Below are 27494 nucleotides of genomic sequence, written 5' to 3' on the forward strand. Positions count from 1 at the left end.
TTTCCATGTAATTAAATGTCTTTAAACAACTTAAAATTTCTATGAAGATCTAATAATGTCATACTACCAACTGATATGTCTACATCCATTTGCGTGCCTGGCTTTATGTACAGTCACATATACATGTATATGAAAGTACACCCACAGAGATGATCTAAGGACAATATTTGTATACACATATTAGAAGCTATAACATTCGTATGTGTCAACTCATCTGATGCTCACAACCCTATGAGGTAGAGCTTATTGTCCCCCTTTTATAAATGAAGAAACCAGGCACAGAAAGATGCAAAAGTTGCCAAGGTCACACTCCGACTCCAAAGGGTGTTGGAACTCCAAACTGCCACGTTGCCTTTCAGGATGCCATTGAGATTTCACAGTCCATGGAGTTAAACAGAAAAAAAGAAACGTTTACCTTCTTCCACCTCACTTTCTAATTTATGTTATTTTGCCTTGTTTTAAGCACCATAGTAAGTCACCTGAAATCCCGCTCTGCCGCGGCATAAACAAACAGTGCAGAGAGTGCTACCCGGCACAAGAAGACAGTTAAAATTCTACCCCAGGGCAGAGGATGAATCCAGCCAGTCCTGCAATGAAGTGGATTTATTTCCTTGGGCTGCAGTGAACTTCCATCCCTAGAAGAGCTGGCTTGGGTGGCCATCTCTCAGGGAAGCTGGGGTAGGCAGTCTTCCAAACAGACTGAGCTGGGCCAGACTAGCCCTGAGGCCCCTTCTTAGACTCCCAGAGTTTATGAAAATACCAATAAGACAAAACAAGACACTCAATGGGGCTAATGCAGCAAGCCAGCTGTTGGGCCAGAACCAGTATCCCAAGTTTTCAAGCCAGGCCTGTTACCAGCTCACTCATCCAAAAGTTAACAACTGGCAGTTCAGTTCAAAACTCTTAGCCCAGTGTCTTCTTTCCCCTGAAGTGCTTTGGCTGCTGCTGGAAGACGGTCAAAGGATACCCTCACTGTCTTCGGCCCTTCGGTGAAGGTAGCAGAGAAGGAGGCAAGAAGCTGGGTGGCCCCAAGGGTGTCCCACTAGACTAGAATTGGGTGGGATGATCCGTTTGACAAATGTGAGGAGAGGAAGGAGCCAGGTTTCTATGGCTGGGAGATCTTACTCAAGTTTCTTCACCTCCTGAGAACTATTTCCTCCCTCATCTGCAAAATAGACTTTCACACCTACTCTGCAAAACAGTTATGGGTTCCCAGCAGATAGTATGGGCTACAGCACCTTTGCACACTGAGCCGGTGAGCACCTTATCAGGCTGCTTGTGGATCCGGGGAGGGCTAGGCCACCTCCAGCCCGAGGCCTGGGGGTTGCTGGCCAGTGCCCAGGTGCTGTCTGGTTTTGTCCCACTTCAGCCTCCAGCCCACCACAACTCCCAGGTAGAAAAGGAGCTGCTTTCTGTACAGACTGGCCCGCCGAGGGGTGACAAATGTGAGGGGACGGCAGAGCCGCTCTTTCCCTCCAGATGCCAGGGGCTGCGGGTAGGAGAGGCGAGCCAGCAGAGGCTCTCTCTTCCTCACGATTCCGGGCTGTCTGCCCACGGGGCACGGCCCTGGACGCGGTGCCACCGGGGCCATCACGCTGAGTTTGAGGAAGGCCCGACCCCAGCTCAGCAAAGAAAACAAACACAGATGTGTTTGCCCGGGACCAGGAGGGAGAAAAATCGCCCCCTCTCCCTCGCCTGCGCGCTCCCCAGGGGCGTGGGGCCGGCGGAAACCTGCTGGGCTCCCGGGGCAGCGCGGGGCCGGGCGAAGCGGACGGTCCCCGGCCGGCCCCTCCTCCCTCCGCGGGGTGCGCGCCGGGCCCAGCCCCCTCTCCGGGGTTTCCCCGAGCGCTCTCCTCGCTTCCCTTTGTCTCCTCTTCTCCTTCTCGGGCGCCCGGGTTCCCACCCGCTCGTACCCCCGCTCTCTCCGGGTCCCTGGCCGCTTCCCTTTAACTTTCTTCTTTCCCGGGGTGAAAACTTGGCTCGGGAGCCGGCGGCTGCCCGCCGACGTTATTGGCCGGCGCCCCGCCCGGCGGCCCCGCCCCCCGCCCCCGCGCTCCCCTCCGCCCCCCACTCCCTGCGCGAGTGGCGGCGGCGGCGGCGGCGGCGGAGCCTTCGGGGGCGTGCGTGCATGTGTGAGTGCGCGCCAGCCAGCGGGAGTGTGTGCGCCCCGGGCGCGGGCTGGGCGGCACTCGCACCGCGGCGGCAGCGGCGGGAGCCGGGCGGCCGCGTCGTCATTCGGGCGGGAGAGGCGGCGGCGGCCGGGCCGGGCCGGGGCTGGGACAGCGGCGGCCGCGCCGGGCATGGAGCTGGCAAGCCCGCGCTGAGGCAGGACGCGCCTGCTAGCAACCAGCGAGAAGCTCTCCGCCGTCCGGCGCGCGGGCTCCCCGGCCGGGGCCGGGCAAACTTTTCTTTCTCTTTTGCCCTCTCCTGAGGTAAAGTCCCTAACGCGGACTCGCCGGCCGGGAGTGCGATCTGGGGCAGCTGAGCGGGAAGCCCGGGCTGCGGGAGGAGGGGGCGCGGGCCGTGCGAGCTCAGGGGCTCTTCGAGTTGTCCCGCGCCCGAGTTGAGGGGTGCGGGCGGGGCGACGGCTGACGAGCAGACGGGCGCGGGCAGGACCCTCGGGCGGCGTGGAGGCGGCGGCGGCGGCGGGGAAACCGAGCGATTGCCCGCAGCCCCGGCTCGCCGCCGGCGGGGAAGAGGAGGCGCGGGCAGTGCGGGGCCTGGGGGTCTCCGGATTCGCCTGCCCCCGGGACGCGGGGCACCGAGGCGGGTGTTCGGTGCGGGGGAAGCCGGGCGTTCGCCCGCGTCCCCGATCGCCGCCCCACCGCGGGGTTGGAGGGCGCGGGGCGGGCTGGCTGAGCGCGGCTCCCCTCTCTCCGCAGGCGCTTTCTGCGGCGGGCGGACCGACTCCTCGGCGCGGCGGGGCCGGGGCAGGCTGGACGCAGCACGATGCGCGCAGTGTGGGAGGCGCTGGCGGCGCTGGCGGCCGTGGCGTGCCTGGTGGGCGCGGTGCGCGGCGGGCCCGGGCTCAGCATGTTCGCCGGCCAGGCGGCGCAGCCCGACCCCTGCTCGGACGAGAACGGCCACCCGCGCCGCTGCATCCCGGACTTTGTCAACGCGGCCTTCGGCAAGGACGTGCGCGTGTCCAGCACCTGCGGCCGGCCCCCGGCGCGCTACTGCGTGGTGAGCGAGCGCGGCGAGGAGCGGCTGCGCTCCTGCCACCTCTGCAACGCGTCGGACCCCAAGAAGGCGCACCCGCCCGCCTTCCTCACGGATCTCAACAACCCGCACAACCTGACGTGCTGGCAGTCGGAGAACTACCTGCAGTTCCCGCACAACGTCACGCTCACGCTGTCGCTCGGCAAGAAGTTCGAGGTGACCTACGTGAGCCTGCAGTTCTGCTCGCCCCGGCCCGAGTCCATGGCCATCTACAAGTCCATGGACTACGGGCGCACGTGGGTGCCCTTTCAGTTCTACTCCACGCAGTGCCGCAAGATGTACAACCGGCCGCACCGCGCGCCCATCACCAAACAGAACGAGCAGGAGGCCGTGTGCACCGACTCGCACACCGACATGCGCCCACTCTCGGGCGGCCTCATCGCTTTCAGCACGCTGGATGGGCGACCCTCGGCGCACGACTTCGACAACTCGCCGGTGCTGCAGGACTGGGTTACGGCCACCGACATCCGCGTGGCTTTCAGCCGCCTGCACACGTTCGGCGACGAGAACGAGGACGACTCGGAGCTGGCGCGCGACTCGTACTTCTACGCCGTGTCCGACCTGCAGGTGGGCGGCCGCTGCAAGTGCAACGGCCACGCGGCCCGTTGCGTGCGCGACCGCGACGACAGCCTGGTGTGCGACTGCAGGCACAACACGGCCGGCCCGGAGTGTGACCGCTGCAAGCCCTTCCACTACGACCGGCCCTGGCAGCGCGCCACCGCCCGCGAGGCCAACGAGTGCGTGGGTGAGTGGGGCGCCACGGGGACGCGGGCGGGACCCGGACGGGGCGGGGACCCGGGCGGCTACTCCCGGGCCTAGCGAGCATCTCCCGCTGCGTGAATGTGGTGGGGATGGTGGGAGGCGCGTTCCGGGAAATCCTGGGCGGTGGGGCCGGGAGAGTCGGTCCACTCGCGCGCTTGACGCTGGCCAATTGGGTTGGCCTCCTGTGCGCTTCGGTAAGACAAGATGCTGGGAGTGGGCTTTGCAGAAAATTTACCAGTCAGTTCCCCTAATCCCAGATCCAAAGGCAGACACTGATTGCCTTCTCCTCAGTTTGGCGGGACTCTGGGATCCACCCCCCCCCCACCCCGCCCCAGGGCAGCAGCTGGTCTCGCTGTTGGGGACCCCGGCCCGGTTCCCAGGAAGTTCCAGCTCCACGGCCACAAATCCCTCGGGAGGTGGCAAAGGGATTTGCAATTTGGTGCTAATTCGGTGCACGACGAACATCACTCCTGCGTCCTCCATTCCTCTTTTACGGTTTGAAAATAGATATAGTTTTCTTTTGGATAGCGTGTTTGGGCTAGCAAAAGAATGATGTGATTTAAATTAATTACTATCTGCAGATTACAAAAGAGAGTTCACTAATTATTTTAAATTAAGTCAGTCCCGGTCCAAAAAAGAAGTATACCAGATTTTCGTTGTTGTTGTTAGCATGGTGGGGGGCGGGGTGTGTGTGTTGAGGTGAAATTAAACAATTCCCGCGAATTAACTAAGGGCCCAGATTCTTGATTTTATGGGGTTTCAGGTCCTGAAAGAGAAATCTCACAAAACCCTGTACTGGTGGATGTTCTTGGGTCTGAAATGAGGCTTGAAAAAAAAAAAAGAAATGCATTCCGTTTCTGGATCATACAACTTTGCTGCAGTAGAAACTCTGAGCCCTCAGTTTCTCCTCAGGAGGAGAAGAAGAAAAAACGTAGAGGAAAGGTAGGTAGTTAGACCATAATCAGCTTTTCCAGTATGAGACGTAAAGGTACAAATCCCACGCTTTATTTTAAGGAAAATCATTCAGTTCGGCCATCCGGCCTTGGGTATTCATCTTTTGTGGAATAGTTATTCCCTCCCCCTCCCATACAGCCCGTGTGAGTTTCCTCAGTTGCCTCGGCCTCTGAGGCACATTACAAAGTTTGCTGGCCCCCACAAACACACGTCTTGAGGTCTGGTTCTGGTTAATTGTGTCATGTTGTTGTCGAATAGTTTGTGCCTCATGACTTGTGGATGCAGACTTTCTCGGAATGGAAAACATGTTTTGGTCGGCTCTGAGGCCCAGGCGGGTGTCCTGGTCTGCAGAGGGCAGTTCTCCTGCTGCGTGGCCAGATCTCCATTTTTGCACTCCATCCAAGGGTCTACTTCTGCAGACCTCATTGTCCTTCCCCCTCCTGTAAGGGACGCCACTGCTGGCTGGTCGGAAGAGACTTTTCAGGATTCGGGCGGTGAGACAGTGGTTACTCCCCGACTTAGTCGTCTTTGAGAATAGAACGCCTTTGATCTGCTCCATTCCTTCAGAAATGTTGGTTTTTCCCATCCCTTCTCTTTCTTCTCGCCTTTCCTCTTTTCATTTCTTCCTTTTGTGAGTGAAAACCCTTTATTGACATTTAAAAGGCCTCCCAGGGTTTGGCTATCTGTGTTAGCTTGTATGTGCATATGAAAGATAACTTCTCATCGTCACCAGCAGGGTCTGATTGGAAAACACGCAAGTGAATACATGGAGGCAAATAAGCTGCCTATGATGGTAACGTTTTCCTGGCTTGAAGATCCCTCTTAGCCGTGGTGGTGGTGTTCCGATACCACCCACCTCCAGCTCTCCGTCACTTTGTATGTGGAGAAGTAACCCGCAATTTTATAACAATGGCCATGCGCTTGAAATAATCTCCATAGTTGAGGATTTTGTCTTTTGACCAAAGCGCTAACTCTGTGCACAAATTGGATTGACTTTTTTTTTTAAGCCAAATTGAGCAATCAACATATTAACTAACGTAATTAGTAAGCCTTTTTGTTCAAAAAGTTTAATTAGGCCTAATAAGTACATAATCTACATGACAAATAATCGGCTGACAATATTTTCTGGGTTTCACCGAAGTTATTTTAATTCTCAGTAGTTAAAGTATCTTTAAATCTTGCCAATTATTCAGTCATCTCATAAAAGCCAAGCCAATTCAGTGATGTTAAAGTTATTTATAGTTTCCTTTTTGAATAGATGTTCTGATACCTTGTAGATATAGCCTCGGGAATGTCAGGTTGAAGTTCCCATAAAGTCTTAATTGAAGTCTTAGTGATTTTTCCATCATTTCACAAAAGAGAAAGCCAGCAAAGACAATTTAGAAGTGATTTACAATTAAAGGTCGAGCTTTTTATGAAAAGGCCCTGAAGTGGAGATACGTGAATGAATTAGTATTTGACAGGTGTTCTGAGACACTACAGGGCACTGTGCTAGGAAAAGGCATTAATAAATCCTTCAAACACTAACTTTTGTACTATCAGCAGCTCAGATTCCCCCCCACAAATAATCCTATCTTGTGAATTTCACACTGTTGACATAGAAAGTCAGGCTACCCGGATTATTTACAGCTAAGGCAAAGAAGTATATTTTCTACTCCAAAAATGTTTTGATAAAAAAATGAAACACTATTACTGTCTGTCTTTGCCTTTCTAAAATAATGAGACACGACATAATAAAGTGACATTGTTCCCTAAGTTAACTGTCTCACCGCCCCCATCCTAAAACTTTAAGAAAACATCGATATTATTATTTTTCTAAATAGTTCTATATAGGGCCAAGAAAATATTATATCCTATAGGTTTTTCTTTGGTCCAGCTTTCTTTTCAGGGTTGTTTCAAGGTTGAGTTCTCTACGAAGTAAACGTGAATTTTTATAAGGTCCAATTTTGTTTTAAACGCAATTTTGGATTTCTTCCTGAAAAGAAAAGCCAAAACAATATGAAAGACAAGACTGTGTATAATGTTACGGCCTCGACAGCTCTCCGTGGAATAACTAAATACTTTCTTCCGCCCATATGTATCAGCAGTGTTCACATGCTCTTATACACATGTGCATCTATATTCATCGTGTAAAGAAGCATCCATGCGTGGGGGGGTGTATACATTCAAGAGAAAAAGCATGAACAGTTTTAAACCACCTGGGTTGCTAGGCCCTCCCCCTCTTCCTTTTTTTTTTTTCAAAAAAGAGCATCTGAAGACCATATTGTGTTTCCATAAATTATTGACATCAGTTTTAATCAGTGTCCCCCTGACGTCGGAGCTGTGTTAGTATTTAGTGCCTGATGAAGCATGCTGTTTAATCTTACTGTGGGGATGTCAGCATGAACCCCTGCCTGGTTTGTGACAGGGTGAACTTATGAAAACTCGTTTTGCGACTCACACTTTGGCTTGACGTTGCCCTGCTGAAACCCAAAACCCACACAAAAGACGTCTCTGCAAGATGAGCACTGTGCTGGGCTGGCCTCCTATGGTCATGGGTACCTGCACCATAAAGCTTGTAATTGTTTAAACATGACTTTGGGAGGGGGTCCTCAGGCTGTAAATGGCTCTGGGCCTGCCGTCATTCCTGGCAGGAGAGGGAGGTTATATGGTAGGTGTTGCTGTGAGAAATCTAATGCCCCGATAAAAACTCTTGCAAAATCAGAAGGCTAAAATGATCTGCTGCTCAGTCTGGTATATAGCTGTAGATAAGTGAATATTCTTATAGTCCTGGTAATTATCATGGGCTTCCCTGGTGGTTCAGTGGTAAAGACTCCACCTGCAGGAGACATGGGTTCAGTCCCTGGGTTGGGAAGATCCCCTGAAGAAGGAACTGGCAACCCACTCCAGTATTCTTACCTGTAAAGTCTTATGGACACAGGAACCTGGTGGGCTAGGCCACGGGGCTGCAAAGAGTTGGGGATGACTTAGCGACTGACCACCACCACCATTTATTATAATTATTATCTTTATATGACTAACCCTGGAGGGCTTTTTTTTGCCCAACATTTAGTTATTTAATCATTGTAACTAAGCTAATACTAGGCTCCATTATTGTTCTTATTTTACAGAGGAAGAAACTATAACCTTTGGGTAAAGGGTTTACCCAAAGTCATATAGCTAGTAGGTGGTGGAACTGGGTCTCCCGTCTGAAGTTTCGGCTTTGTTTTACTGCATCTTCTGTGCTGCCTCCCCATAGAATGGATGAATGGCTGGATGGCTGGATGAATGAATAGTTCATGTACAGGCAGAACTCAGAGAGATAGTGCAGGTTTGTTTACAGACCACAGCGATAAAGCAAGTCACATGAATTTCTCAGTTTCCCAGTGTCTCTAAAAGTTGTTTATACTATAGTTTATCAAGTGTGCAATAGTATTATGTCTTAAAAAATAGCAAGGTACATATCTCAGTTATTCATACAAATACTTCATTTCAGGAAGCTATATTCAGTATCTTATGATGAACCATAATGGGAAAGAATGTGCAAAATTACTGTATATGTATGACTGAAACACTGATGCACAGCAGAAATTAACACAACATCATAAACCAACTATATTTCAATAAAACTAAAAAAACACTTCATTGCTAAAAAATGCTAACCATCCTCTGAGCCTTTCTGTGAGTCATATTAATATTAATAGTCGTAACATCAAAGAGCACCGATGATAGATTACCGTAACATAGACAATAATAAAAAGTTTGAACTATTGCTAAGAATTACCAAAATGTGACCCAGCGGCATGAAGTGAGTCTGTGCTACAGTGTCCGTAGACTTGCTCGAGGCTGGGTTGCCACAACCCTTCAACCTGTAAGAAACACGATGTCTACAAAGTTCAATAAAGCGCAGTACAATCAAACGAGGTCTGTGTGTAGAGGACAATAGTTGGAACAACCTGTTGCCTCTTGCTGGAATTAAAGGTGGTTCCCTAGTTGTGCTGTATTGTGTGATAGTATGTCATATGATGCCATAGATCGTATTTACTATGTTCATACATGCTTGAATGCTTGCATATGAAATTGTATAAAAAAAGTCCTTGATGTTAGCCTTTAGGCCTCGTGGGAGCTGGGAGCTTTTAGGAATGTAACTACAGAGTGTTTAAACACTTTTGTGTGGGTGGTCAGCGTGCACAGGTGTTGCTCATGGCCGAGTTTTGATTTCACGGCCCGTGATCTCTCTCTGAGGTGGTGGAACAGAGCTTGTAATCAGAAATTCTTTTTTTAACCAGGCCTTCTCTTTTTTCCCTAGTGCTCAGTAGCTGGTTGCTTCTCTGGGACATATTGGAAAAAGTATAGGACGTGGCTAAGAAGTATTGTTAAAGAAGGGAGTTTAGGGACTTCCCTAGTGGTCCAGTGGTTTAGACCTCACCTTCCAATGCCGGGGGTGCAGGTTTGTTCCCTGCTCAGGAAGCTAAGATCCTACATGCCTTGCAGCCAAAAGACCAAAAAAATCATAAAAACAGAAGCAATATAAACAGTAAACATAGACAGTAACAACTTCAACAAAGACTTTAGAAATGGTCCACATCAAAAAGAAAGGTCTTAAAAATAAAGACGGGAGTTTAATGGTGTATCCTGGTCGCTGTCTGGGTGTTGGTACGTGCCGGGCACATGTGTCAGTGGCACAGGGCTATCGTTTATCATTTTGGGCCCCATGGCAGCTGGAGTGAGGGTCTCTGTTGAGGTGGGCCCAGATGCTGCTCACTGCTTGACTCAGAAGTGAGACAGAGCCGAATCAAGACACACTTTTTGGGGAGCGTCTGTTTCTTTCCAAGGCTTTGCCAAACTGTCCTTTTGCCCTGCCCAGACTTCTCCCTGACCTCCTCCTCCCGTAGAAAAATGAGATCCTCAGAAAAGTATTTGAGACTTCAGGTCCAGAGTAAATACTGGAAAGGCAGTGGGTTGCAATTCAGATGTTCCCTGGAAGGAACCCCCTCATTGTCTGCTCACAGCTGGTATCGATAATTTCCTTCTGGAGATGAGTTGTGCTTTTCATTAAGTAAATTTTTTGTCTTGGGATTAAACCAACATTGTATTCTTAATAGACTTTTATGTTTACACTTCAAAAGTCCACTGGGTTGTTATTCGTGTTATCTTGATGGCTTCTACGGCGTCTGCTATGCACACTGGCTTCACCAAAATAAATGGCTCTCTAGGGAACTGGATTATAAAACGGTCTTATCTGTTGATGCTGTGGTGCGGGTATTTTGTGAGCCAGTATTTTTTTTCCTTCCTTTCAGAAGTGATAATCATACCTTGAGTTTCTGCAGTGCCTTTCATTAGAGGGAGACTGGAGGTCTCGGGGCAGGGGGTGGGATTTTGAAATGCTTGAGATTTGAGGTTAATACTTACAGAGTGGCCGACAGCATTTTGCCTGTTGGTCTGAAGAGACACACCTCAGCCGTTGTGGTCTCTGCAGCCTCGGAAGATGCAGCTTTGGTTTAGGTGGCCAGGGAGTTTAAAGTGTCTGTCCCAGGGGTGTGTCACGTTGCATGCTGAGGAGAGACTGAAAACCCCTACTGTGTGCCAGGCATCGTACTCGGTGCTCTACATGTGCTTTATGTCAGTGAATCAGATTGCCATGAGAAACGGAAGCCTTTCCAAACCAGATGTCCTGGCCACCAGCCCGGAGGTTTTGCACAAACAAACCTGAGCTCGGACAGGGCACATCTTGGCTTGTTCAGTGATGCCATTGCAGACACAGAGAGCAGGCAGGTACCAGTGGCACTTGTCTCAAAGGCTGATCACATAAAAGCCACATTCTGAGGTAATCAGCTCCCAGGGATGGTTCTGAACAGCACCTGGAATAAGGAAACTGCCCGCGAGAGTCCTTGGACATAGGGCTGTTTGCCACCAGTCTGTCTCTTGTCTCAGTTCGGTTTGATGTGTATAGCACCACATGGGGAGTTCAAGAGTGCATTTCTGTATTCGTATTCCAGAAAATGTAGCCCTATTATAAACTTGGAATTATATTTTCCTTTGCGTTGGAACGTTACATGATTTACATAACATTTAATGATTTAATGACATGATGTTTTATGATTATATAATGTGAGTTTCCCCCAGGTCAGAAGGCAGAGACCCATCAGCTGGTCAGTTCTTTGCTTCTGGAGATAATACTTCCTTTCCATCCCCAGCTCCTGGGAGTCTTTGATTCAATGTGTGTTCAGCCTTTACTTTGTTATTTTTGTACCAGTTCTGCCCTCTGACAGAGTGAAGGGACTGTGGTCATGGGATGGATGAGATGTGAGATGCTTTCCGTCTGAGCCTTTCTCATCCAGCATTGACGCACCTGCTCCAAGCCTCCCTTGTGTTGGATGTTTCTAGCCAATGCATCCACTGGCCCTCAGGGAACAAGGGAATATGTCAGCAAGGAGACAGGTGTACCAGTGGTTCAGGAGTGCTGCCAAGGAGTGGAGAAATGTACACTGCCTCTGCCTCTGTCAGGGTCATTCCTAGAGATCCTGAGCCTTTTGCCATTAGGGTCAGTGCATTAGCTGGTGCTAAGGCTGTATTCCCCTTGCAGTGCATTTATCCATATAAAGACGATCTAGAAGAAAGATTTCTCAGTGGGTATGCCAGGCCTCTAGGTTATTTAAAGGGGTGAGTGGGGACTTCCCTGGTGGTCCAGTGGTTAAGACCCTGCACTTCCACTGCAGTGCTAGTGGTAGAGAATCTACCTGCCAGGGCAGGAGATGCAGGAGACACGAGTTCAGTCCCTGGGTTGGGAAGATCCCCTGGAGAAGGAATGGCAACCTGCTCCAGTATTCTTGCCTGGAGAATCCCATGGACAGGGGAGCCTGAAGGGCTACAGTCCATAGGGTCGCAGAGTTACACACAGCTGAAGTGACTGAGCACTCACACATGCACACACCCTTCCACTGCAGGGGCCGCGGGTTTGATCCCTGGTTGGGGAACTTAAGATCATGCATGCAGTATCGTGCTGCCAAAAACGGGGGAAGGATGAGTGGTTTTTTAGAGGTCAAAGTACATTTGTTCAGTGAGAACCTGAAAGACAGAAGGTAACACTAAGAGGGACAGAAAGTTCACAATATCACCTGATAATCAATGAATCCTCCCAACTCAGCCTGGAAGGAGGCTCTAGAACTCAGTCTCTGTGGACGGTTTGGGACTAGCCTGTATAAGGCGTGCGAGGTACCAGCCTCTCTGCAGGGTCCAGCTTTAGTTGAGAGCCATTCATGCTCCTTCCTGGCTGTGCTATTGCTAGATTTTCTAGATTTTCTCCACTCCTTTACTGCCTCCAGATAAGAGAGAGTATTAGTCATCATGTACAATTTTTCACACATTCCAGAGGCTCCACACCTAAGTTAGACACTCTGTAGGACCATAGTCACCTTTGAAGGAGCTAGGTTTGAATAAATGAGTCTTAGGTAACAAGAAAATGAGGTAGACCTCTTTTAGTTTCCTGACTGCCTATATGTTGCATTATATTCCATGGATGGACTGTCCCAAAGAGATGGACACTTTCTGCTGCCTCATTACGTTTGTTGGGACTTCTGATTTCATCTCTTCCTGTTTGGAGTGGCTATGGTGAGTACTTGGCAATGCATCTTTTCCAAATTCTGAAACCAGGGCAGATATCACTAATCAGTCACAGTATTCATTTTCCTAAGTCCAGAAATGGTCTTAGGGTATTAGACTCTTGGCTTCCTTGGTGGCTCAGATGGTAAAGAATTATGCCTACAGTGTCAGAGACCCAAGTATGATCCCTTGATCGGGAAGTTTCCCTGGAGAAGAGAATGGCTATCCATTCCAGTATTCCTGCGTGGAGAATTCCATGGACAGAGGAGCCTGGCGGGCTCCTATCCATGGGGTTGCAAAGAGTTGGACATGACTGAGCAACTAACACATACTTCGGTATAATATCCTAGGCAGCCATTACTGTTTAGTTAGAATTAGCCTAGGAGATGAAAACTGCAAGACAGTTTTGGTCCCAGAAGAGCTTTCGCTGCTTCCCCAGCCTGCAGACAAAGAAGTAGCCTGTAGGGGACTTCCTTGATGGTCCAGTGGCTAGGAATCTGCACTCCCAGTACAGGGGACCAGGTTCAATACCTGGTCGGGGAACTAGATCCTGTGTGCTGCAACTGAAAAAAAGATACCCTGTGCTGCAACAAAGACCTGGAGCAGCCAAATAAGTATTTTTTTTTGAAAAAAGAAGTAACCTTAAGTGGACGTTTGTGGAGCAGTCAGTGGTCAGGTGGCTCTGTTGGGTCTGGGGATGTGAAGGAGGGGGAAATGGTGCCCTCCATGCAGGTGGGAAGTGGTCTCTTTAAGGAGGGTGTGCGTATGAGTGGTAAACACTTGTACTGAACCATACACATGGGTGGGCCCCCAAGTGAGGAGCTTTGCTCAATGCCTGGGACACAGGGAAGATGCTGTAGGTCTTGAGAGGAAGTGAGTTTTGGATTTGGCCCCTGTACTAGGGAGGGATGGCACTGTGGTCCACTTCACATTTTCCTCCTGCATCTGCTCTGTCATAGCATTTTGGTTTCCTCCTACCCCAACAGTTTGAGAGATCGCGGGGCCCTTAGAAGAGTGGCCTCCCCAGGAGAGTCAGCCCTGAAGTTCCCATGCAAGGTCCTCTGGACTGAGAAAACTCTAGAACTACCCTGAAATGTGAAGGAAATTATGCCCCAAACCTAGGTCGGGGGTCTGGGGCTCTTCCCACCTGAGAAGTCAGGCCCAGAGCCCCAAACAAGGTCTGTGTGACATGGAGAGACAGGACTCTGCCCAGGGCAAGCGCTCTGCTTGCATTTGGGCCGAAGCAGAAAAAGTGCCGAACAATAACAGTTTCAACCCCAGCATGAAAAAGGAAACACATTGTGTTTACAGATCTAGAGCTTGGCCTCCAAAACATGAAAGAACCTCTGGGTCGGGTGCCCCAGGGCAGGGCTGTTGGACAGCGGTTCCCCTGCTCCGAGTCCTGCGGCCAACGCGTTTCCTCTTCCCGCAGCCAGACCTCAGAGGTGGGCAGGTCCATCGCAGCCAAGTCTTTCTTCCCAGACCCAGCCCTGTCTCACTCCTCGGCTCAGACCCAGGGAGAATTCATGGTGAGAAAGTACTCGGCCTGCCCAGCTGCCACAAGGAAGGAAACTGCTTCTCACTCCAATCCACAGAGACTTCAGCCATGTTCAGGGGCGGATCATCTATCCGCGCTACTCAGACTCACCAGGGAAGAGCGGGACTGCGTGTCCTCTGTGTTCTTCACCCCAGTTTGTTGTTGGAACCAAGATGAGAGACCTGTTTGTTGTTTTATTTTTCTTATTATATTTTTCTGGCCACGCTCCGTGGCATGTAGGATCAGAGTTCCCAGACTAGGGATGGAACCCATGCTCCCTGCGTTGGAAGTGCAGTTAATCACTCTACTCCCTGTCACAGAAGTCCCTGTTAGTTGTTTTGAACTGAAGGTGTCTGCAGAATTCAACCCTCAGTGAAAAGCAAGTTCTGATATTCCAGCTGTATAGAAACACTTCAGTTTTAAAATCAAGGTCAGAGAGCACAGGGTTCTGTGTAATAGTGTCTGAAATACCAAGATATGTGTTAGGGGTTATGGTTGAGAGAACCTGTCTCCAGCTTCAGACTGCCTGGGTTGAAGTCCTGGGTCCAGGCTCTCAGTGTGACCTTGGGAATGTTATTGAAGTTCTCTGGGCTTTCAATGCCTGCAAGTCCTGGGGACTCTACTCCAGACCTCACTGGTATATGGAGTAGGGTAGGAAGTGAGGGGGCATACCCCCAAGGAGGGGGCTTAGAGGAGGCTCATAGAAAAGAGACCCTGAGGTGGAGTCCTGCTTCTAGACTTGAACTTTCTTTTGTAAAAAAAAGTTTTTAATTGAAGCATAGTTGCTGTACAATATTATATGAGTTACAGTTGTATAGTATAGTGATTCACAATTTGTAAAGGTTATACTCCATTTATAGTTATTATTAAAATATTGGCTAAATTCCCCATGTTGTGTAATATATCCTCGTAGCTTATTTTATACCTAACCATTTGCACCTCTTAATCCCTCACCCTTATATTGTCCCTCCTTCTGCCCCCGCTGTTAACCACTAGTTTGTTCTCTGAGTCTGCTTTTGTTGTTGTGTTTACCAGTTGGTTGTATTTTTTTTTAGGTTCCACATATAAGTGATATTTCATACAGTATTTGTCTTTCTCGGGCTTATTTCACTTTAGCATAATGCCTTCCGAGTCCATCCATGTTGCTGCTGGTGGCAAAGTGTCACTCTTTTCTTTGAGTAATATTTCATTGTGTGTGTATAAATATCTTCTTTACTCATTCTTCTGCTTATGAACACTTAGTTTGCTTCCATATCTGGCCATTTGTAAATAATGCTGTCGTGGACATTGGGGTACCCGTACCTTTCTGAATTAGTGTTTTTGTTTTGGGGAATATCTACCTGGGAGTAGAATTGTTGGGGTCATAGGGTAACCGTGTCTTTGCTTGTTTGAGACGCCTCCATAAGTGACTGAGCCAATGTACATTCCCACCAACAGTGCACTGGCATTCCCTTGTCACCACATCCTCACCAACGTTTGCTATTTGTGTTCCTTTTGACAATAACTATTCTGACAGGTGTGAGGGGTATCCCATTGTGGTTTTGATTTGCGTTTCCCTGATAATTAAGGTTGTTGAGCATCTTTTCATGTACCTGTTGGCCATTGGCATTTCCTCTTTGGAATAGAATATGGGCTCTATTCACGGGGTCGCAAAGAGTCGGACACGACTGAGCGACTGAACTGATCTGAACTAATGGGCTCTAGGGTGCTAGGGCTCAGTAGTTGCTATGTGGGCTCAATAGTTGCAGCTCCTGGGCTCCAGAGAACAGGCTTCAGTTTCTCTTGTGAGATCTTTGTCCCATGTGAGATCTTCCCAGACTAGGGATGGAACCAGTGTCCCCTGCATTACAAGGTGGGTTCTTAACTGCTGGACCAGCAGGGATACCCTTATTGTATTTTCTAACTGGACATTGCTGACATGTAGGAAAGTTGTTGATTTTTATATTAGTACTTTGCAACCTGCCTTTTTACTGAACTCTTTTAAAATTAATTCTCATAGTGTTTCAGTTAATTCTCTTCTCTATTCATTTAGAACCCAGAAATCATGAATATTTTAGCTCTTCTTTTTCAGCATTTGGACTTTTTTTTTTTTTTTTTTGCCTTACTGCATTGAATAGAACTTGAAAGCAACGGTATAGAATAACGGTAAGACACCTTTATGTTGATCTTGATTTGAGTGAGATTGTTTCTAGAGTTTTATTATTAAGTATGCCATTTGTTCCTAGTTTCAGATAGATCTTTTTTATTGTGCTCAAAGGAATGACCTTGGTTCCTGGCTTACCGGAGGTTTGCTCCTTTTTGCTGTTGTTTTAAATCAAGAATATGTGGTTCCTTTAGAATGTTAATCCTTTAGATATCAATCGAAGTGATCATATAATATTTCTGCTTAAGCATATTAAATAATGAATTATATTAATTGGTTTGATAAAATTTTAATAGCTTCACTGAGATATAATTCTCATACTATATGCTTCACCCATTTAAAGCATACAACTCAATGGGTTTTAGTATGTTTATAGAGTGGTGTGTGCATGCATGCTAAGTCACTTCAGGGGTGTCTGTCTCTTTGCAACCGTGTGGACTGTAGCCTGCAAGGCTTCTCTGTCCATGGGATTCTCCAGGGAAGGATACTGGAGTGAGTTGCCATGTCCTCCTCCAGGTAATCTTCTGACCCTGGGATCTATCCTGTGGCTCCTGCATTGCAGGCAGATTTTTTACTGCTGAGCCACCAGAAAAGACCTAGAGTGGTGCAACCATCATTAAAGAACGTTTTCATCATCACCAGAAGAAACCTTATACCCATAACAGTCACTTCCCAGTCCTTTTCGCTTGTGTTTCTGTCCCAGCCCCAGAAAAACATTAATCTACTTTTGATCTCTATGGACTTGTTTGTTCTGTACATTTTATATAAATAGGATCGTATAACCTGGGGCCTTTTGTGTCTGACTGACTTCAATGTTTAGCATAATGTTCAATGCTAAATAATTAGCATAATTAGCATAATGTTTTCATGGTTCATCCATGTTACAGCATGTGTCAGCTGTATTATTTATGGCTGAATAATATTTCATTGTCTAGATACGTCACATTTTAAAATTCATCCTTCAACTAGTGGACATTTGGATTGTTTCTACTTATTGGCAGCTAGAAGTAATGCTCCTATGAACACTGATATACAGGTTTTTGCATGAATATGTGTTTTCATTTCTCTTGGGTATGTACCTCAGAGTGGAAATGCTGGGTCATATGGTAACCTCATATTTAACTTTTTGAGGCGCTGCCAGACTGTTTACCAGAGCAGCTGTTCCATTTCAAAGTCTTACCTATAACGTATGAAGATTCCAGGGTCTCCACATCCTCATCAATATTTCTGTTCTTTCTTTTTTATAGTAGTCGTTCTGGTGATGGTGAAGTAGTATCTCATTGTGGTTTTGTGATTTTCTAAATGGGAGCCATTCTAGTGTTCTTGGAATAAAGTTTATTTGGTTATATTATTCTTTAGTGATGTTTTTATGTTTGATTTTGTGTGTGTGTGTGTATCTGTTCAAATGTGTAATTTATCTGAACTTTTTTCTCTTTTTATTGTCTTTAGTATCAGGGCTGTTCTAACCTTATAAAATTAAGTGAGAAGTTTCTGTTCTTTTCTATGCTCTGGAATAATTTAAGTAGCATGAGAAAGAACTTTTCCTTGAAGATTTGCTAGAATTAGCCCATCTGGGCCCTGTGCCATTTTGGGAAGAGTTATTTGATAACCATTTCAATTTCTTCCATGCTTATATGTTTATTCAGGAATTTTTCAACTGCTTTCTGAGTCAAATTTGGTAATTTATTTTCCAAGAAAATAATGATTTACCCAGATTTTCATTTTTTAAGCATAGTTGTGTATAGTAATCACTTCCCATTCCCAATCACTAAAAAATTATTTTTTAACTTTAAAATATGGCTGTATCACTGTTCTAATTTCTAATAGTGAATATTCTCACTCTCTTTTTGCCTCAGTTTGTTTGTTTGACATTTTTGAAAGTGATGATAATAACATCTGATAATATCTGTTGAACACTCAGTGTGTGCCAGGCCCTGTGCTAAGTATTTCGTATGTGCTGTCTGCTTTTCAGAATCTGAACAACTCTGTGAGTTGAGTACTATTATTCACATTTACAGGTGGTTGAGAAGTTCAGGCATTTAACTTGCCTGAGACACAGCTACAAAGCCCAGAGTTGTAATTCAAACAGGATCTCTCTGTTCTCAGAGTCAGAGCTCTTACATACTATTTTAGTCTGCCACTTATTTTTTTTTAATTAATTAATTAATTAAATTTATTTTTTGGCTATGCTGGGTCTTCGTTGCTGTGAGGGCTTTTTTCTCCAGTTGCGGTGAGCGGGGGCTATTCTCTAATTGCAGTGTGTGGACTTCTCGTTGCAGTGGCTGCTCTTGTTGAGGAGCACGGGCTCTACGGTAAGGGGCTTCAGTAGTCGGCGGTTACCGGCCTCTAGAGCACAGACTCAATAGTTGTGGCCCATGGGCTTAGTTGCTCTGTGGCATATGGGATCTTCCTGGACCAGGAATCGAATCCATGTCCCCTGCATTAGTAGGCGAATTCTTTACCACTGGATCACCAGGGAAGTCCTGCCACTTATTTTTTGATATTTTTAAATTCTTTCTAATTTTATAATTTCTGTTTTATCTTTATTAATTTCTTATGTAGGCTTTTGTGGTCCTACTAACATTTCTAGTTGAATGCTCAGTTCAACTAATATTATTTTTTTTCCATGTTCATATTTAGCAGCACAGCTATTTAAGGCAAAGATTTTTCCTTTCTAGAGTAGCTTTGATCACTTACCCTTGGTTGTGGTTTGTACTGCTCTCCTTGTCACTGTTTTTCCAATGACTGTGTCATTGTAGTTTTGACATTATTTTCACTTCTGGAGTTATTTATGAATTGGGTTTTCATTTCTAGGATATTAACTCCTCAAAGTATATATTTTGTTTGAATTGAATTGAAGTCGCTCAGTCGTGTCCGACTCTTTGCGACCCTATGGACTACAGCCCACCAGGCTCCTCCATCCATGGGATTTTCCAGGCAATAGTCCTGGAGTGGATTGCCATTTCCTTCTCCAGGGGATCTTCCCAACCCAGGGATCGAACCCGGGTCTCCCATATTGTAGACAGAGGCTTTACCATCTGAGCCACCAGGGAATTCCATTTCATTGCAACAGATACATTTTTGTTTTGTTTTTAAATAATCTCATATGTGTATGTAAGGTCACTTCTGTTGCTAGTCCATGGGAACTGAAAGAGAGCTCTTGTTTTCGGGCTACAGAGTTCAATATATTTATCAAAATCAGTTTTACTAATTATGTTTTTCAGATACTCTGTCTCTTTGTTTTATTTTTGCCTACAAAAAGACCATGTTAACAGTAGACTCTAACATATCACTGTCTTAATTTGTGTTTACAAAGTGACAAAGTCTTCCAACCTTTTAAAAATTAAGAGATGTGCAAAACCATATGATGCTTGAACCCAAAGTAAAAGCAGGGGTCACAAAATAGTATCTTAAATGTAGAATTCAGAGCAGACTGCATTAAATAGGGCAAAGATGGTTATTTTATATTACACTGGTATCAGAAAGAGCTTCACTGGTGGCTCAGCAGTAAAGAATCTGCCTGCGGTGCAGGAGCCGCAGGAGACGAGGATTTGATTTCTGGGTCAGGAAGATCCCCTGGCAAAGTGTGTGGCAACCCACTCCAGGATTCTTGCCTGGATAATCCCATGGACAGAGGAGCCTGACAGGCTACAGTCCATAGGGTCGCAAAGAGTCGGACATGACTGAAGCGATTTAGCAGCAGCAGCAGCTAATTTCAGAAGAGCTGCACCGTATCATGAATGTGAATGGAAGTCATCAGGGCCTTGGTCTCCGTGGTGAACAGAGGGAGTTGACAGATGCTTTCTGGTCCCTTCCAGTGCTCCCATTCCATGAGGATGGTTTTGGGGTTCCCTTCTAAGTGGCTCCAGGAAGGGAATTAACTGGGAGTAAGGATTAGAAGCAAAGAATAGGACAGGATGACTCCTGAGATTGGAGCAGTTTGAGCCGACAGCTGGGGCTGGGTTTATTGCTTTGGCTCATTCCTGTCTTTACAGGAGCATCTGCCTCACTGCCTCTTGGCCTGGCAAAGGAGATGTGCTGAAATAGAAATTAGTCTGCAAGGACAAGCTGGTGAGGCCGCAAGAACTCCGTGACATGGGGTGCCACCTCCTGTAATGAAATATGACCCTGACGGCTGAGTTTGACTCTGGAATACGACCCGCCTCTCCACTCCCATAGGCAGCTACTTACTTACAGGAGCAGGCAGGTTACTCAGCTCCATGCCGGCCTCTGTGCCCCCTCATTCTCTTGCCAAGAGGTGATTAATTTATTGAAGAAAGAGGGGATGCTGAAGAGAGGCATGTGTTTCACAGGATACCAGAACCATGAGAAAGGCTGAACGTTAATGACCTAAGTATCTAATTTAAGGAGTTAGGGGAAAAAATGAACAGAATAAGCCAGAACAAAGTTGGGGCTGAGGAGATAAAAAATAAGAGCAGAAGTCAATGAACCAGAAAACAAATACTCAGCAGAGAAGACCAAAGCCAAAAGTTGGTTGTTTGGGAAGATTAGTAAAATAAACAAATATCTGGAAGACTGGTAGAGGGAGGGGGAGAAAAAGAGAAGGCGCAAATAAATAACACTAGGAGTGAAAAAGAGATATAACTAGAGATCTGACGGAGACAAAAACTAAGGTAATACTGTGAACAACTTTATGCTAATACATTTAAAAAGTGGAATTGCTAGGAGTGGAATTACTGGGTCATATGGTAACTCTATATGACCTCTAGCATCTTGATCAACCCCTTGGAGTGTCTCATAAGATTGTAAATAGATGACCTACTTCACAGTCTTCTGTGGAACCAAAGAAACAAACAGATACAATGGATTTCATCAAACTGAAAACTTGTGGTTTGGAGGACATTTTCAAGCAAAAGAAAGGACAACCCACAGAATAGGAGAAAATATTTACAAATCAACTACCTGAAAAGGTTTCAGAATATATAAAGAAATCTCACAACTCAACAACGAAAAGACAAACTTTAAAACAGGCCAAGAATTTAAATAAATATTTCTCCAAAGAAGATACACACATGGCCAATAAGTACGTGAAAAGATGTCGACATCATTAGCCACTGGAGAAATACAAATCGTGCTGGTTCACATCTACTAGGATTGCTAGTGAAGTGAAAGTCGCTCAGTCATGTCTGACTCTGCGACCCCATGGACTATACAGTGCCATGGAACTCTCCAGGCCAGAATACTGGAGGGGGTAGCCTTTCCTTTCTCCAGGGGATCTTCCCAACCCAGGGCTCGAACCCAGGTCTCCCACACTGCAGGTGGATTCTTTACCAGCTGAGCCACAAGGGAAGCCCAAGAATACTGGAACGGATAGCCTTTCCCTTCTCTAGCGGATCTTCCAGATCCAGGAATTGAACCGGGGTCTCCTGCATTGCAGGCGGATTGGCTACAATCAATAAAATAATAACAGATGTTCAAAAGAATGTAGAGAAATTGGGACTTTCATGGGTACTCTGCTCTTGGGAATGTAAAGTGATATAACTGCATTAGAAAATAGTTCCTGAAAATGCTAAACATAGAGTTACCATGCATAGTATAGTTAGTTGCTCGGTCGTGTCCGACTCCCTGCGACCTCATAGGCTGTAACCTGCGAGGCTCCTCTGTCCATGGAATCCTCCAGGCAAGAATACTGGAATGGATAGCCATTCCCTTCTCCAGGGGATTGTCCCAATCCAGGGATTGAACCCTGGTTTCCTGCATTGCAGGTGGATTCTTTACTCCTGAGCTACCTGGGAAGCCTGTAGAGTTACCATATGACCCAGCAATTCCACTCTTAGGTATATATTCAATAGAAATGAAAATACATATCCACACAAAACACTGAACACAAATGTTCATAATGGCATTATTCATAATAGCCAGAAAGTGGGAATAACCCACATATCCCTCAACAGATGAATGGATAAAGTTTGGTATATCCACAGAATAAGAGTATTCTTCAGTCGCTCAGTCATGTCTGACTCATTGCAACCTTGTGGACTGCAGCACAACAGGCTTCCCTGTTCTTCACCATCTCCCTGAGCTTGCTCAAACTCATGTCGATTGAGTCGGTGATGCTATCCAACCATCTCATCCTGAAAATAGAATATTATTCAGCCATATAAAGGAATAGAGTACTGTATATGCTCATACATGAGTAGACCTTAAAAACTTTGTAAATAAATTTTAAAAAAAGCTTCATGATAAATGGAAGCCAGTCATAGAAGGCCACATACTGTATGATTCTACTTACATGAAATGTCCAGAATAAGCAGATCCATCTAGCAAGCAGATTTATGGTTACTAGAGATTGAAGGGAGGGGTGAGTGGAGAGGGACTGTTAAATAAGTATGGAGTTCTTGTTGGGGTGATGAAAATGTTCTAGAATTAGTGATGATGTATAACCCTGTGAATGTACTAAAAATCATGGAATTGTACACTTATAAAGGATAAACTCTATGGTATGGGAATGACATTTTAATTTAAAAAATTGTGTGGGGAAGAAAATGTTTATTAAAATGTGTGTTTCTGAGCATTTTCCTGGCTTAATGAAGTCACATCTCTTGGGGGTAAGGTGTAGAAACTAAGATGTTACATGCCACGAACCAACTAAGACTTGATGCAGCCACTCCCCAACCCCCCCCAAAAAAAGAATATCAGAGTCATTAAGGACGAAGAAAGACTGGGGGACTGTCACAGCCTGGAGGAGAAAAAAGAAGACAAGAGGCTTACCTGCAGTATCAGATGCTGGATCAGATCCATCCCGGCTAAGAAAGGGGCATTAGTGGGACAGTTGGGAAAGTTTGAATAATGTTTTTAGATAAGATTTCAGTTTCCTGGTTTTGATCATTATGGGATGGGTAGAAGACAGTAACATTTGGGCAAAGTGGGTGAAGGGGACACAGGACTTCTTTGCACTGTTTCGCAACTTTTTTGTTAAGTCTGAAATTATTTCAAATTGTAGCCCGCCAGGCTCCTCTGTCCATGGGATTTTCCAGGCAAGAATACTGAAATGGGTAGCCATTCCCTTCTCCAGGGGATCTTCCCAACCCAGGGACTGAACTCCGGTCTCCTGCATTGTAGGCAGATCCTTTACTGTCTGAAGAATGAAATTAACAAGAAACCACCATCCTAGAGTGTCACGATTCCCAGTTTGAAAGCCAGTGGTGTAGCAGGAAGATTTCTGGCTTTGGGAATCAGACAGGCCTGAACTGAACACCCTCTCCATCTAGATCCTGAGTCTCTCAGCCTCAACCTGTCATCTGAGAAATGGGATTCATCCACCTCTGTGCCCTGGAGTTACTGTAAAGTTCAGTGAAAGGATGTAAACAAGATGCGAAGTACAGCCCCTTGCTTGTATCAGCTGTTCAGGAAATGCCAGCCCTCCCCCACAGTTCAGAGTTATTCTCCCACTCAATCAGCCTCAGGTCCCTCTCGGAGTGAGAGGATCAGCTGATGGTTCCTCTGGGCTGGGATGTTTGGCCTGGTGGGGAGCCGTCTAAGCACCCTGGCTGGGCAGCTGAGAAAAGTTGCATCACGGGAGAAGGCGGGGGTTTGACGAGGTTGAGATGGGAAAGGAGTCTGGCCTGGGGAGCTTTCTCACAGGCTCTCCTTGGCAGGCCGCTTAAAGTTACACCAACTTCAAACAAAAAGGGTTTTCAGACACAAAGGAGGGCTCAACCTGGCCGGTGCCAGGCCTGGCTTGGCATTTGAATTCAGAAATCCAAGTCCTCGGCGCTCACAGACAGGCCAGACCATCCCCGTAGCTCTGCCCCCACTCCGAGAATGCCAAGAACCTTCGGGAGAGCTCCCCTCCGGAGCCTGCTCCCATCCTTGACCCCGGGTCCAAATTAATTAGAGTAAAGTCAGTGCCGGTTCCCTGCTGGCATTTATTCTTCTGACAGCTGAGACTCGGCCACGGGCCCAAAGGTGGTGCCCTCCCGCCTGCCACCATGCCCATCTCTCCCTGCTTTGCAGCATGTGGGTGGCTGTGCTGGCCTGGTTTTCTTTTGGATGATTTTAAATAATAAAAGAGAGCAGTTCATGTTGACTTCCCATTGGGTCAGGTACTTTAGGTAGTTTTTCAGTACGCTCCCCCTCTTTTTTTTGACCACACTACGTGGCGTGTGTTATCTTAGTTGCCCGACCTGGGATCAGACCCGTGCCCCCTGCAGTGGAAGCGTGGAGTCTTAACCACTGGACCTCCAGGGAAGTCCTTCAGTCCCTGTTTTTATAGGGATCCCTCTGTGGTCTGTCACTTGCCTCCCCTACGAGGCCAGAGGGACACAAGAAGGTGAGCCACAGTTAAAGGCACCATTAGAGAATGTTGGAAGGACTGAGTGCATTTAAGTGGGTTTTTCCCTGTGACCCAGCAATTCTGACCCTTCATACCCACCCTGGAGAAATACACAGGGCACACAGAAAGGTATCAACAAGTATTTGTCCCAGATTTATCTAGATCTATATCCATCTGTCTATCTACTGCCTCTACTGTCTTCATCACAAAGACACACAACTTAGCGACTGAACAACAACAAATATCTACTGTATATATCTGTATATCTATTTTTCTATCTATCTTAATATCTATCTCTATAATTTTATCTCAGAATATCTATTGTATGGGGGGATAGCATGGGTATGTGCATGCTCTGTCGGTCTGACTCTTTGCGACTGCAAGGACTGTAGCCTGCCAGCCTCTATCGATGGAATTTTCCAGGCAAGAATGCTGGAGTGGGTAGCCATTTCCTCCTCCAGGGGATCTTCTGGACCCAGGGATTGAACCTCAGCCTCCTGTGTCTCCTGCATGGGCAGGCAGATTCTTTACTATTATGCCATGTCTATTTCTACATACACACACAAAGAGAGAGAGAAGAGAGGCAGAGAACACAGCCTCCATGTCTTACAGTAAGGAAATGGCTAAATAAACTGGTCTGTTCACACCCTAAAATATAATGCTGCAGTTAAAATCATAAACATATGTGTGCACCCAGGAACAGAACTCCATAATATAGGGTGTAATACCACTCACATATCAAAACAAGATCCTGCCTCATCTATCACTGAAGTGCTCCCCTGAGCAGGGTGTTCTTCCTACTCCTCCACCTTTCCCTAGCTAGTCTTAGCTCTGGTGCTTTGGGAGTAGCATTGGTTTCAGGAAATTTGTAACTCAAGTGAGTTTGTTGTTATTAGGTGGATCATTGATTTATTAAATTAATGAAGAACTAGGCCTGGAGTGGGTTCTTTCTCGGTGCTGAACTAGACAATGTCTTTGCAAACTACAGCTTGTGGGCCAAGTTCTGCCTGTTGCCTGTTTTGTAAATACTCATTGGAACACAGCCATGTCTGTTGTTTAGAGGTTGTGTGTGACTGCTTTCGGTACAACAGCAGGGTTTGAGTAGTTGCACCAGAGACCTTGCAACTCGCCAAGCCTCAAGTAATTATTATCTGGCTGTTTCACAGACAAAACGTATCTTAGACCCTTCTCCCAGACCACCCCATTTCTTCCACTGTCTGGGGGATGTTGAAAGAAATTTACCCTTCTGGTTGCTGCTGTGGGGCTTCCCTGGTAGCTCAGTTGGTAAAGAATCCACTTGCAATGCAGGAGACCCTGGTTCGATACCTGGGTCGGGAAGATCCCCTGGAGAAAGGATAGGCTACCCACTCCAGTATTCTTGGGTTTCCCTTATGGCTCAGCTGGTAAAGAATCCACCTGTAATGTGGAAGACCTAGGTTCAATTCCTGGGTTGGAAAGATCCCCTGGAGAAGGGATAGGCTACCCACTGCAGTATTCTGGCCTGGAGAATTTCATGCTGTATAGTTCAGTGGAGTTTGGAAGAGCTGTTTGTAAAACCCCCAATGGATGGATACTTCATTATGAATTAGTCATTGTGAAAGTCACCGCATCCCCTCCCTCTCCAGCACATGCAGCCCTGGAGCAACGCCCTTTCCAGTGTTGGTCCTCCTTGGGTGTTAACCCCAGCACTTCAGAATTACACAATTTCCTAAGTAGCCCCTGGAAGCAGACTTGATCCCCCCAAGGACAGTCCTTTGGCCATTATCTTTGTGTCCTCAGGGTCCAGCAGGATGCTGGCACATAGGAGGTGCTTATTAAGTATACAGTGAAGGGACTTCGCAGGGGGTCCAGTGGCTAAGACTCCACGCTTCCAGTGCAGGGGGCCCGGGTTTGATCCCCGATCACGGAACTAGATTCCATATGCTGCAACTAAGAGTTTGCATGCCACCACAGAGAAAAGATTCTGTGAGCCACAGCTCAGAGCTGGTGCAGCCCAATTAAAAAATATATATATTAGTATATATTTTTATATCTTAAATTTGACTGTATGTATATATATGTGTGTGTGTATAAAATACATATATATATTTAAAACATACTTTTCACTGATGTATTTATCTACTGTATATGTGTGTGTATGTATATATATACTCATATATATACATACATAAAGGATAATGAGGACACAAAGATAATGGCCAAAGGACTGTCCTTGGGGGGATCAAGTCTGCTTGATATACACACACGTATATATATGTATACACACACACACACACACATACATACAGTGGATAAATACATCAATGAAAAGTATTTTTTTAAAAAGAATCATCTCCAATCTCTTGCTCCTCGGGCAGTCTATGCTGACCTCATTCAGCAAAAATTAAGGAAATCGGTTCACCTAAGTGAAATACTAGCTGTGCAAATGGCTCATGGGGCTAGTACTTTCCAGATGAGAAAGAAGTGCCTTGCCTCCCCTCCCTAGGGGCTGATGAAGGCAGAGGTCAGCAAGGTCCCCACCAGGTCCAGGACACACAGGCCAGCATGGTCTTCAAGGCTGCCGTGCTGTCTCCAGGGACCAGTGGTCATCCTGTTCCTTTGGCAGGGATCCCTATTGGGGGTGGGCATCCTGAAGTTTTAGACCAGATACAGAAAAATGCAAGGCTGCTGTGAGAAAGGAGAATCCTCTCTGATGGAAGCTAAAGGGCCGACCATGAGTTTCTCTCCCTGAGAGCCTGGCCAACTGGGTTACCCTTTCCAGAAGGAATTTTGTCTGATTCCCAGGCTAATTTCAACAGCAGGTGATTATCTAGAACAATGTACCACACCGAGCAATGTCCCTGGCAAGCTGACATGTGAACATGGGGAGGAACCACCTCTTCAGCCCTCTCTGGAGTCTCGAGACACTGCTGTGTGTGCCTCACGCCCAGGTCTGCCCCACCTGCCTCGTGGGGACACGGCTTCGGCTTTCTCTTTGAACAAGGATGGAGGGCACAGGAAGT

At 46.8% G+C, this 27494-nt stretch overlaps 1 protein-coding gene across 1 annotated transcript in view; it reads left to right on the forward strand.

Moving 5' to 3' along the window:
* Positions 2085-27494, forward strand: part of NTN1 (netrin 1) — a 173958-nt gene continuing 148548 nt past the window's right edge. Inside the window, exons 1-2 of the mRNA XM_018064001.1 lie at positions 2085-2432; positions 2883-3964. Of these exons, the coding sequence (XP_017919490.1) occupies positions 2950-3964 (1015 nt within the window). The 5' untranslated portion in view covers positions 2085-2432; positions 2883-2949. The remainder of the gene's footprint in view (positions 2433-2882; positions 3965-27494) is intronic.

The sequence above is a fragment of the Capra hircus genome, chromosome 19, assembly GCF_001704415.2.
Source record: "Capra hircus breed San Clemente chromosome 19, ASM170441v1, whole genome shotgun sequence".
Taxonomy (NCBI): domain Eukaryota; kingdom Metazoa; phylum Chordata; class Mammalia; order Artiodactyla; family Bovidae; genus Capra; species Capra hircus.